This window comes from Balaenoptera acutorostrata, chromosome 3 (assembly GCF_949987535.1).
Source record: "Balaenoptera acutorostrata chromosome 3, mBalAcu1.1, whole genome shotgun sequence".
NCBI classification, from domain to species: Eukaryota; Metazoa; Chordata; class Mammalia; order Artiodactyla; family Balaenopteridae; genus Balaenoptera; species Balaenoptera acutorostrata.
The window spans coordinates 161,934,409-161,947,502 of record NC_080066.1 but is presented as its reverse complement, the minus strand read 5'-3'; the positions used below and the strand labels follow the sequence as shown (position 1 = coordinate 161,947,502).

Here is a 13,094-nt window from a genome sequence, read left to right as displayed (position 1 = left end):
TTGACTCTTAGGTGTGTCAGGCAGTGAGCCCTTGCTCGATAACATTTGCATGGAATCAAATATGTTTTGCCAGGCTTAGGACAAGTCTTGGTGGAAGCATGTGTATTGGTACCTCTAGTATGCACATTCTTGAACAGTTAGTGGACCAAGTGAGTCAGGAAATGAAGAAGAATAGACTGGATGCCAGGGTGGATTTCAGCTGATGGATTAATTTGTGGGAGGAAGTGAGGAACATCCTAAAAACAATTGCAAGACACTCTGGAAAACCCTAATTTCTAGTCTTTTTGAAAGTGAAGCCCTAATGACAAAAATGAGGTCATTCAGAAAAGGTAAAAGTGACATTATTTTGTAACCACAGGCTAATGAAGCCTGCTTTATATGGATTACTCAGTGTTCACTCCCTTGGCTTTTGAAGGATTTTCACAGACATTAGAAGTGACTTATTATTAAACACACATCCCTGCAGGGTCAGCAAACATGTTTGCAAGATTAGTCTACACCTCACATAAGATTCAAAGCCACGTGAGGACAAGCACATTTCTGTAGAACTTTGGGTCAGGTGGCTTGCAGAATAGGGCTCTGAGAAAAACAATTATGGGTGTTGGAAGATCAGTACTGGAGATTTGGCATCAATGCAAAAATGCCCTCTTCATAATTTTACAGTCATCTCTGCTGATATGCAAACTGATCGGAGGGAAAGAAATTATTTTTACATCTCACATATGCTTCAATATGCTTTCTGAAAGAAAAATAATGGTACTTCATGCAGGCTTTCACCCCACAGAAGTCAATCCTCCTAATTCTTAGACCAGCCCTATGTTGTTATGTTTCTGGCGTCTCCTCAGCCACCTGTGCAACGTTCTAAATTGTCATTTCACAAAGCTGAGGCCGTCTCTTTATACGCTTAATAAAGTCAAACATGGAGAATGCCAGGCTTTAGGGATAGAGGAATTGGGGAAAATTAGAGAGGAAAATGCATATGGAAAAAATAATACCAAGTTGTTATTCTAGCAAATGGTCACATTTGTTTTCAATATGGTTTTGGATTCGGTGTGCAAGATTGAAATTTGACTTTTCTTCGAAGTCAGTCTCAACCCAGCTATGAATGGAAGAAGTTATCGAAGGCTGCAAAGAATATCCGGAACAAAGCAGTACTCAGATATAAGTAATTTCCAAGACATTACTTAGGTTAATTTGGTTACATTTTTCTCAAGGGTAAAATAAACATAATAATAATTGCCATGGCCTGGTACAGAATATTTTCAGTGAAAAAAATGTCTTTTAATTCCAGCATTACAGGTAATGTCACTGTTATTTTAGTCAAAGCCTGGTTTTAGTTGAAGCTGAAGGCTGTGTGATCAGTAAGGCCAAAAATGAAGGGTAAGTGCGACATCTTTGACTCAAGAAGAACAATAACTCTGTGATGAGAGGCTCCAGATAAGTATCTCCCTAGTGATATTTGCTAATTTGTTACTTTTTGATACGCATTTATTTTTAATCATGGCAGAACAGCAGTCAACAGTACCATATGAATATTTCCATTGACTTAGGGAATTCCAGAGGACAAAAATCCCTTTCACTTTTTATTTTTTATATCACTTTAAAGACTACATTATGGAAATTTTTCAATAGTAAATCAGTCCAGCCTATAAATACATTGGGTGCATTTCATACCCCTCCCCAGACCAGGATGAAAAGCCAAACTGAGCTTGGGATTGGCTGAATGTCTTGGCATAAGAGCCTTGGCATTCGGCAGTTGAATTTCCAGACCCAAAGCTAAATGGGTATTTTCCTCTACAGTTTGCTGTGGTAGTTTGGGGTAAGTGTATGTCAAGAAATAAACTGCCAACTTGAGCGTGCCTAATTGTGCAATTAGGAGAACCATTGCAAACTTTATAGCATTACTGGAAGAAAGCAATTACTTGCTGCCATACAAGTACTGTGAAGCGGAATCAAAAAATGTCCCCGCAGCCAAAATGGGAGGAACCTGTCTTGCCATTAAATATATAGAAATGCAGCACCCATTAGAAGATTCTGAATGCCAGGGAAGTGAGCTGATGGAGGGAAGGACTTTTTGAGCGTGATATCAAAATGAAAGCCGCAACTTTGCCTTTATCCTAGGACAATTGTGTGATCCTTACACATTAAACATTAAATACTAATTATAGGCTTTGGAAGGCCTCTCTTGGATGCTTGGGGATGGTATCTAATGGTTAGATTTAAACGGTTACCCATAGATTAAAAATATAATGCAGTTTATGTTTCTAGATTTCTTCTTATATATTTAGGAAGAATACCAGAAGAATAAAAATGAAGTTTAAAGTTATCCTTAAATTTTGAAACTCTCTGGCTTCTAACACTTCTTTAACTCTCTTATGGAAAAGTGTAGTTCTTTGTCACCCATACTCCACCTTCGTCATATATGCACTAACAATGCCCATTGCTATACAGACACACATTTCACCATGAATATTGGCAGAAGTAGCAAAACTAATTAATGTAGTAGAAAGAAAACCCCAACTGGTATCAGAAGACCTAGTTTAAATCTTGGTTTACCGGTTGTGTTGATGTGTGAATGGTAGATGTGTATATCTGTGGTCCCCTCATAGAGCACTGAGAGTCAGTAATCCTTACTTTTCATAGGAACTCTCAGTATACACCTGCCTTTCTTCCACAGACCCTGACAAATTCACACCACACTGATCCTTTACTCCCATGACGATACGTGTTACATTTTATTTACATTATATAAGTAGGTACACCATTGTATTCCACTTAGAAGTTTATCTTATCCATCCACATATTTGATGTGAAGAACAGCTCTGAATAAAAGAGCAAGAGAACCAGGGCCTGGTCCACTTTGCTCTCAATGCCTATCAATCCTCTTGCTTTGGGACGTGGACTCCTTTACTTCCATGACACAGTGGCAGCTCTAATAATGAGCTAGAAACAGAAATCATCGGCAGATATCACTTAGGACTAAGAATGCAAATTTCTGTGTAAAAATATTGCAAATTCAAACTCAGGAGTTCACTGAATAATAATAGACTTTGGCAAAAAAGAGTTTAATCTAAGACTAAGTTATTTCTATATTTGACAATCTCTTAGTAAAATTACTAGTTGTATAAGATTGAAAGGAGGAAAACTAAATTATCATCATATTAGTTACTAACAAAATTTGTTGAAATCAAACTTTTTTTCGGAATACCATAGATATTGATGTGGATATGCATGCATATTTTTAAAGCTGTTTTAAACTTGGATGATTATGACATACCATACATAATATTTTTTCTGGCTATATCAAAGATTTACATGTAAAGGCTAAAATAATACAGCAAAATAAAATATTAAAACATATTTTCATATAATTGGGTTGGGCTACCCTTTCCTAGAATGATACCTAGGCTAGAAATCTTGAAATGCTTATTTTACATTTCTTTCATTGAAGTCTGAATATTTTAAAAAGTTATTTAGTAATAAATAAGGAATAAATGTCTATCATATATTTTACAGAATTTTGGGTCTTTTTTTAATTGAAATATAGTTTATTTACAATGTCATATTAGTTTCAAGTGTACAGCAAAGTGATTCAGTTATACACATATATATATATACTTTTTCAGATTCTTTTCCATTGTAAGTTATTACAAGATATTGAGTATAGTTCCCTGTGCTATACAGTAGGTCCCTGTTGTTTACCTATTTTATGTACAGTAGTGTGTATATGTTAATCCCAAACTCCTAATTTATCTCTCTCTCCCTCCCAAGTTTTTAAATCATTTTAAAAACAGATATAATTAGACGAAAAAACACAACGCATGTGGCAAAGATTAAATATTCTTCAGTAATTACAAACAACTCATTATATATAATAGTAAGAAAGGCCAATATACTAAAGCTTTATGGGACAAAAGCATAAATGACTCACATTAAAAAAGGATAATATAGGCTGGACGGAGTTGGCGTGCGGTTTGTGTCCAGACCGGCTGCACCATGTCGAAGGTTTCCTTTAAGATCACACTGACGTCGGACCCGCGGCTGCCGTACAAAGTACTCAGTGTTCCTGAAAGTACACCTTTTACAGCAGTCTTAAAGTTTGCAGCAGAAGAATTTAAAGTTCCTGCAGCAACAAGTGCAATTATTACCAATGATGGAATAGGAATAAATCCTGCACAGACTGCTGGAAATGTTTTTCTAAAGCACGGTTCAGAACTGCGAATAATTCCTAGAGATCGTGTCGGAAGTTGTTAATATCTGCTGCTTGGAACATAAAATCCCCTTCCAGAATAAATATTGGTATTGTTATTGTTGTAAAATTGGAATCAGGCATTCGAAATCCTATGAAGACACCAATAGTTGATGAAGTAATGAAAGGTGACTGTCTGTCCCTTCTTGTTATTCACGCTCTTCACATGAAGAGGGGCGGCTCCTGCGTTGAGGGTGTCATCACCACGGAAGATCACATTACTACCTCACAGCACACACAGGTAGTTCATTGGGGGTAAATGGATTATCCAGCTGTGTCTTATAACTGGAGGATACTTCTGATCATTCTTTCTGAGAACATTTGGAAAATTAAAGTTTACTGAATCTTCCTGTTTGTCTTTGAGTTAAAAATGTAAAAAGATTTTCAATCCGTACGTGGTAGTTTGCTTGATAGCATCTGACGTGCAGACACAAAAATAGTTGAATTCTTCATTATATATCGTTTATGATAAAGGATCACATCAATGAATAACTATCTTTTTATCATTTAGCTTGTTTTGAAGTTTCAGACTTCTGGAGTTCTTATAAATTTTAATTTAAAAATCAAAGATCCAAAAAATGAATTTTCGATCTAGCCCATTACGTGTAACATTGGTATCCCACGCCAAAGAGTTTGAGATTAAAGTAGAAGCATCAGCTGCTGAATTATGCATTCCTTTATTGATCTCTTTTTTAAAAAAAACCTTTAAAACAGGAATCCTCAAGAAACCATCTTTTTGAGGATAATATTTCTAAATAGTGTTCAGGGAGAAAGTATTGTTGTAAAGAGGATCTGACATTCACAACAGAGCTCAAGGAAATGCTAATTGAAATGCTCACTAATTCTACTTACTGAATACCCAACATTTAAGGAAGTGTTAAGATTAGTTACTGGAGTGAATAAGAAGCTAGGAAAGGAAGATGGGGAAGCCCAGATGACCAGGCTTCTAGTAAGAAGGAAAGAGGGCTTCCCTGGTGGCGCAGTGGTTGAGAATCTGCCTGCCAATGCAGGGGACACGGGTTCGAGCCCTGGTCTGGGAAGATCCCACATGCTGCGGAGCAACTAGGCCCGTGAGCCACAACTACTGAGCCTGCGCGTCTGGAGCCTGTGCTCCGCAACAAGAGAGGCCGCGATAGTGAGAGGCCCGTGCACCGCAATGAAGAGTGGCCCCCGCTTGCCACAACTAGAGAAAAGCCCTCGCACAGGAACGAAGACCCAACACAGCCATAAATTAATTAATTAATTAATTATTTTTAAAAAAGGAAAGAAACAAAAATGAAGGGGAGCAGAAAGCTGTAACAGAGTGTCACAGAGAAGGCCAAACTGGATAGACAAAACTGCAGCGGCTATGTTGGGAAGAACTGAAAGGAAAATAAAATACTTGACATTGTTATAAGGAGCAGAAGGCAATCAGAGAAAGCAAAGCAGAGGCCTTGTCAACATACAGGTTTCACAATTCCCTGTAGAGAATCTAAAGAATGACGTGCATAAGGGAAGATTTTGTTTGACCTTATACAGGACATCAATATCCATGCACATCTTGAAAGGTGAAACGAAGGCTCGTAGTGATTGAGAACCAGTGCTTGACTTGCTGTATTCTAGATGGTAAGCTCTGGAGGCAGGCCTGGTGTCTGTCTTGCTCTTTCTAGGCCTGGAAATGTAGGCCTTCAATGAATATGTGTAGAATTATTCATGAATAAAGTATTTCTAAAACCAATTTTTATCTAAGTGTGCATAGGCTCTAGGTTCATTGGGAAAAAAATAATGCAACAGAATCAGTATCCGAAAAGTAATATTGGTTAAGTTTAAGGAAGTAACTAGATATTGTTCATATATTTGACAAATGAACAGCAGGATTCTGAATTGTAAGCGGAAAAAAAATTGTGCTGAGGTAGTATGTTGCTAATGTTTGGGGAATTTTTTATTTTTATAAACAAAGTCTGATGCTTAAAGACTCCTGGTCTTTAACAACATTAAGCCTCAGTTAACCAGAAATTTATGAATACCCAGTTTCTGAATTTTCTGTTTTATTTAGATTTCCCCCATTCTGTTTCTAGCACAAAATTCTGCCTAATTTGTTACATTAATAAGTTTTATGATGTCTTCTACCGTAATTTGTTTAATATTTTTGTTCTTTGGTTGGAAAATTGTATTGCAGTAAGGTCTTAAAAAATATTTTCTTAAAGAACTAGACATTTTGTTATTAAATAAATGTGATCTGTAACTTCTTTGTGCAGAATGTTTTGAAGTGTTGTATTTAGTTTAAATGCTTTATTGGTACTCTTGTGAAAATACATTTTCTTATACCATAAAAAAAAAAAAGGATAATATAAAAGGCTTAAATATTAATGACCAAAGTATTAAAAATAAAAAAAAAATTGATATATTTCTTCTATAAAAGTAGCAAATACTAAAATAAATAATGGTACCCACTGTTGGCAAAAGCAGGAAATAGACAGACTTGGTGTAAGAATCAATTTTTTCAACCTACCTGGTTGACAATTTGGTAACGTATACCTACGTTTAAGGTGACATACACTTAGGGTCAGAAAGTACTTCTAGGGATTTATCCTAATAATAGTGCAATAAACATATAATTGCAGAAAGATGGGTTTCACTGCTCTATAGAAATGTTTAAAATAGCAAAATTTTGGAAATAATTCAAATTGCCACCAATTTGAGACTGATTATATAAATGTGGTAAGTCCACAGAGCAAAATACTATTCAGTAACTACAAACGCAGAAAGGGAAGTTCAGGCACCTGATAAGAGGGAGTAAGTACACTCTACCCCATCTTTCCCACTGGCATAACTTATACAATCTGTGCAGAACACATGGAACAGTTATTTAAAAACTCTGAAAAATAAAAAGTAACAGGCTAAGACCAGAACTCAGGTACCGCCAAAATGGGGTGGGGTTTACCTTTATTCCCCACCTCTCATATTCTCTGGTCTGAACACAGGCAGTCGGCAACCCATATGCAGACAGAGCTCCAGGGAAGGTCCTCTGGTTCTGGCTCCAGGGGCAGGAAAAGTAACTTCTAGTGATCGGAGAGAGTATGGAAATCCCTTGTTTTTGTTGTTATTTGTTTATTTGTTTTGTTTTGCTTCTTTCCATTCTCTCATATCTCAGCCCCCAAGCAACTCCCTGGCAGTTTGAAAGAGGCCCATTTGGAGCTCCGAGAAACAAAACCTTCAGAGAGAAAAACCTTCCTCCCTGAACCCAGGAGCTTTGATTTCCAAAGAGTCAGGGGAATTCTTGTTACTTTATTTCTTTCTCTGTCCTCTTGCTACTTGGCCCTGGAGATGAGGTCATTTGCAGAAGTGAGCAGCAAAGTGGCATGACTAAAGGCCCAGCTGTCTTAAACTGGAGGACTGGGAAGAAAATTCCTAGGGAACTGGTAAGTACCAAGGAGATCCGGAAAGGGAACAGCTCAGGAAAGTAAAGTAGTCTCTGAATGCCTGGGATAACCCACAGCTGTGCATGAGTAAATCTGATTCTAAGTAGCATACAATTTACAGGATTAAATAAGCAGGTAGACAACCATCCAGATACCAGACTGAGTACTGAGTGGCCAAAGAAGACCTAAATACATGGAGACAATTACTCTGCTAATGGTTTGGAAAACTCAGCATAGTAAATAGCCAATTCTCCACATTGATCTATAGATTTAACACAATTCTAATCAAAACTCCAGAAGGTTATATATATATAATATATATATATAATATATATAATTATATAATACATAAGAAAAAATTATATACATATAATTATAATATGTAATAATTATAATATATAATTATATATTATATGTATATAATTTTTTTCTTATGTAAAAACAAACTGGTTCTAAACTTTATATGGACTTTCAAAAATACTAGAGTAAATAAAACATGTTTGAAAGGAATAAATTTGAATGAATTAACTTTAAGACTTAGTTTGAAGCTACTATAGTCAAGATAGTATGGTATTTGTGAAGGAATAGCCCTATGGATGAATGGAACATAATAGGGTCCAGATGTAAACACACAAATATGGGCAATTGCAAAAGCAACTCAATAGAGAAAGAATAATCATTTCAACAAACTGCGGTAAAAAAAAGTCAAATGTTCATAGGAAAAAAATAAACCCTGAGCTAAATCTCACTCCTCTTACAAAAATTAAATCAAAATGGATATGTCTAAATATAAAAGATAAAATTATAAAACTTCTAGAAGAAAACATAGGAGCACACCTTGCCCTGGGTTAGGCAAAGATAGACACAAACCCAAAACAAAATTCATAAAATAAAATATTAATAAATCGAACTTAAAACAGAAAAAAACAACTTTTTTTTCTCTGTGAAAAAAGAAGGGGCTAAAATGACAAGCCACGGACTGGGAGAAAATATTTTCAAATCACATATAAGACCAAAAAAAAAAAAAAAATCATAATATTCTAAATATATAAAGAACTCTTAAAATTCAACAAGAAAAAAATCAAACAAACCAGTTAAAAATAGACAAAAGATTGAACATACTCTATCAAAGAAGATGTAAAGATAGTATGTAAGCATATTAAAAGCATATCTTAAGTTGCTAGGGAAATTGCACATTAAAATCATGATAAATACCTCTACATACCTATTCGAGCAGCTAAAATTTAAAAAAAAATTAAGTGCTAAGAGGAATGGAGAGCAATTGGAACTCTCATACATTGCTGATGGGAACTCTGGAAAGCAGTTGTCAGTTTCTTGTAGAACTAAACATACATTTGCCATATGACCTGGCAATGGCTTGCCTGAATATTCACCCTAGGGAAATGAAAAACTCTGATCACACACAGACATGTGCATGAATGTTTATGGTAGCCCAAAAGTGGAAACAATGTACATATGAATCACGGATATGAAGAAACTGTCAAGTCTATTCAATGGAATGTTATTCAGTAATAAAATTGAACAAACTATTGATACCTACAATAATTTGGATGACTCTCAAAGGCATTATGCTGAGTGAAAGAAGCCAGTCTCAAAGTTCTGTATGATTGGAATGCTGTTCTTGATAACACAAAACTGTAGTGGTAGAGGACATATCAGTGTTTGCTAGGACTTAGGGGTGAGGGTCGGGAGTGACTAAAATGAGAAGTATGAAACAACATTGTAGGGTGATGGAATCTTTCTGTGTCCTGATTATTGTGCTGTTACATAAATCTATATATGTGTTAAAATTTATAGAATTGTACATCAAAAAAGACAATTTCATTATATAATTTAAAAAATACAATTAATTTTAAAACTGGAGGATGTAGATATTTTGTCAACAATGCACAATGTTTTTAATATATTCTATATTGTAAAGTAAAGCACTCTGCAGAATAATATATAAATTATATATAGTACCACTAAAATATGTATGTATTTTTATATATGTATACAAAACTGTACACACATTTACTCACATATATTACCTGGAATATATATACCAAAGGGTTAATATTGATTATATCTTTTCATTTCTATACTCTTTTGTATTGTTCATAATCAAAATGTATCACGAAGATCTGAGCATAAATATTTTCTTAAATGGATCTTACCTGTGCGTTATTTTAACCAATTCTTGTTTATGTATGTTACAATTTCCAAACGTGTCTTTGCAATATGTAAAAACAAAATATAAACTCTATCAAATTTGGATAATAATCACCAAATTAAATACAGTAAAAGCAGAAAAAAACAGGTGCTATCATAGAATTGATTTACCCAGTTAAATAATAAACATTGTCTTAGAAGCAACTAGACACTTTGGAAGGAAAGTACAGATGAAGAAATGGATATAAAGGAAGTAGAAGGTGGTTACCTGTTTTGGGAGCGGGTAGAACTTTGTTGGTTTTACCTTGAGATATGAATTACTGGGTTAAAAGCGTAAGCTCTTACAGGCAAATGAAGTAGCATAAGTAGTTTGAAAAGAGGAGAGAGAGAGAGATGTTGAGATAAAGATATGATATGAGGAGAATCATTGCTTTGGGGACATATAAAGAATAAAAAGATTGTATAGAGAAGACAGCACTACTTACCTCTGATTTCTCAATTCTCTTTTCCTTTAAAGAGAATTGTCCTCATAATGAGAAAGGTAAATCAAATACTTAAGAGGAAACTAATCCCCAGGATAAGAGAGATGTTTGTAAGAGAGCAACAGGTACATTTAATGAATTCAAATTTCAAGAGCCAATTACATACTAAAATAATTTGTGGCTAGGATTACTGATAAACTGTCAGCATTTCAAGGCATTATCAAACTCCAGAGATAAGCAAATATACCAAATCTTAATAAAGTAGTAAGAGATTAATTTTGAACCTCATAAACCAGTAATCTTGTTGCCAGTATTTCAAGGATTCTTGAAAGACTCATTAAGTAGGTGTTTAGGGAGGAGTTGGCAAAGAAAATAGAGATGTGGATAAGGTAACAGAGATTCACTCTTCAGTTTAAACAACAATTATAAAACATTCATCCAAAGACATTCTTTTAGGTACAGTGTGAGTTGAAAAGATGAAAATAACAAGATTGTTTCCTCAGCGATTTCCCAATCTACTTGGGATGATGATAGATAAATAGATAGTGTCTTAGTCAGGGTTCTCCAGATAAACAGAACCAATAGGAAATTATGCATATGAAATTTATTATAAGGAATTGGATCATGCAATTACATAGGCTGAAAAGTCCCACAATCTGCTATCTGCAAGTTGGACCCCCAGGAAAGCTGGCGGTGTAATTCGGTCCTAGTAGAAGGCCTGAGAACCAGGGGAGCCAATGGTAGAGATTCCAGTCTGGGTCTGAAGTCTGGAGAACAGAAGTGAGGAGAGGAAGAGAAGATAGATGTCCCAGATCAAGCCATCAGGCAGGAAGATCTGAACTCTTCTTTTAGCCTTTTTGTTTAATTCAGGCTCTCAGCAGATTGGATGATGGCCATCTACATTAGGGAGAACAAACTGCTTACTGAGTCTATGGATTCAAATGCTTATTTCAATTGGAACCATCCTCACAAACACACTCAAAAATAATGTTTAGCCAAGTATATGGGCATTTTGTGATCCTGCCAAGTTGACGCATAAAATTAACCATCACAGTTAGACAGATAGATAAAATTTATATGACATAATACAAGTTACATTGCTTGTAGAAAGGATTGTAATAAGTATCACTTCTTCTGTGAAACCTTCTCCAATATCCTTAGTCAGAATTAATTACTCCCTCATCTTGGTTCCATGAATCATCACTCAGAATTTGCACTGGAATTGAAGGACCATATAAAATTTTTAAAAGTATTTTTAGTTAAAATAAAATATCATAAAAAAAGCACTGAGGTTTAAGGTACAAAGCAATCTATAAATGTCCAATGTAACTAAATCACAGTATCTGTAAGTAGATTTTTATGAAATATAACGTAAAAGGGCAGAAGGAGTAGATTGAGAGGCCTTTCACTGCAGACCATGAGTAGTGATCAAGCATATTTGAATAAGGGAAAAAGTTTTAGAGAAAGAATGTTTTGGAGTGGGGAAATACTAGACATAACAGACTGAGGTAATAATCAACTTTGGACATGATTATCATTCTAAATAGGATGATGGAAGAGGCAAGGAGAAACAAGGGGCCTCACTGAGATATTTTGCAGAAAGGACAGTAAATGTCCAAATTAAAACATACATGAGTAAATTTCTTTTGGATGTGGTCATTTTTGATGGCTATCAACATACAATATAAATGTCTAGCATTCTGATGAAAACAAAGGTCATGAACTGTAATGAAAGATGTTTTAAAGAAGACAAGCCCAGCTCTGCTAGCCAAAAATAAATAAATAAATAAATAAATAAATAAATAAATAAATAAAAAACCCCAAGTTTGAGTGACTTAGCACAATACATGTTTATTTCTCACTCACACTGCATATTCAACCTAGATAAGTGAGTCTTCTCTGTACAGTGGCTCAGGACTTAGGCTGATAGAAATCCATTATCATTTAGTTTCACCATTCAGTACACAAGGCCTCTCACATTCCTCTATCGGGGAAAGAGACAATACGGCAATCCGTAATTTCTTGGTTATGCTTTGGGGCAGAGGTGAAATGTGTCACTTCAACTTACAGCCAATGGCCAGAAATAGTTCTATGGCCCCGGCTAACTGAAAGAGGGAACAGACAAGCACATGAATTCTCAGAAAACAAAACACACCTCTACAATAAGAAATCAGGGTTACAAAGATGAATTTATGAATAACTAACATGAAAGTTTTCCTGGGGCTGTGGAATAAACGAGGTAACTTGGGATCAGAGGGATGGTCAGGAAGAGAGTCAAATTTACTACAGGGAGCACAGCCAGTGAAGGAAGCTGATTCGGATAAGGATGAAAGTGGTGAGCTAGGAGAGACTACTGTCGCGGACATCAGATGAGGAACGTTTCTAGCAGTGGAAGGGTTTCAGCAATGTCAAATGCAGTTAAGAAATCAAATTGTAAGAAGACATAGAGGAGGTTTAGGATCTCTCATCTGCAAGTTAGAAGAAATATTTTAAAAGAAAAATTTCAGAAGAGTCCTGAAGATGTCATTCGTATTTCAGACCAGGGAGGAATAAATGGTTAAAGAGAAAGTGGAGACAGTGAATACGATTTTTATTTTCTCTTGATTAAAAACTCACAACAAATCCTAACAGTCTGGGTCCCTAGGTCAATGTCTTCACTGCTCTTGAATTCAATTGTTTGTGCTATAAAATGAAGGATTTTAAAGTGCTTAATCCTATGGTTGCTTCCTGCTCCCAAAGTAATAATACTAACAACAAAAACAACAATGATAACAATAATAATAATTACCA

The 13,094-nt window shown here is 35.3% G+C and overlaps 1 protein-coding gene across 1 annotated transcript; it reads left to right on the top strand.

Moving 5' to 3' along the window:
- The first annotated feature begins 3,957 nt into the window (after positions 1–3,957).
- On the top strand, positions 3,958–5,099 carry LOC103010136 (ubiquitin-fold modifier 1). The gene has a single exon (XM_028168146.2). The coding sequence runs from the start codon at positions 3,997–3,999 to the stop codon at positions 4,252–4,254; it is 258 nt and encodes an 85-aa protein (XP_028023947.1). The 5' UTR covers positions 3,958–3,996; the 3' UTR covers positions 4,255–5,099.
- Positions 5,100–13,094: the final 7,995 nt, after the last annotated feature.

Bases quoted from the DNA above. Each gene is read 5' to 3' on its own strand.
- LOC103010136 (XM_028168146.2), top strand. From the start codon at position 3,997: ATGTCGAAGGTTTCCTTTAAGATCACACTGACGTCGGACCCGCGGCTG.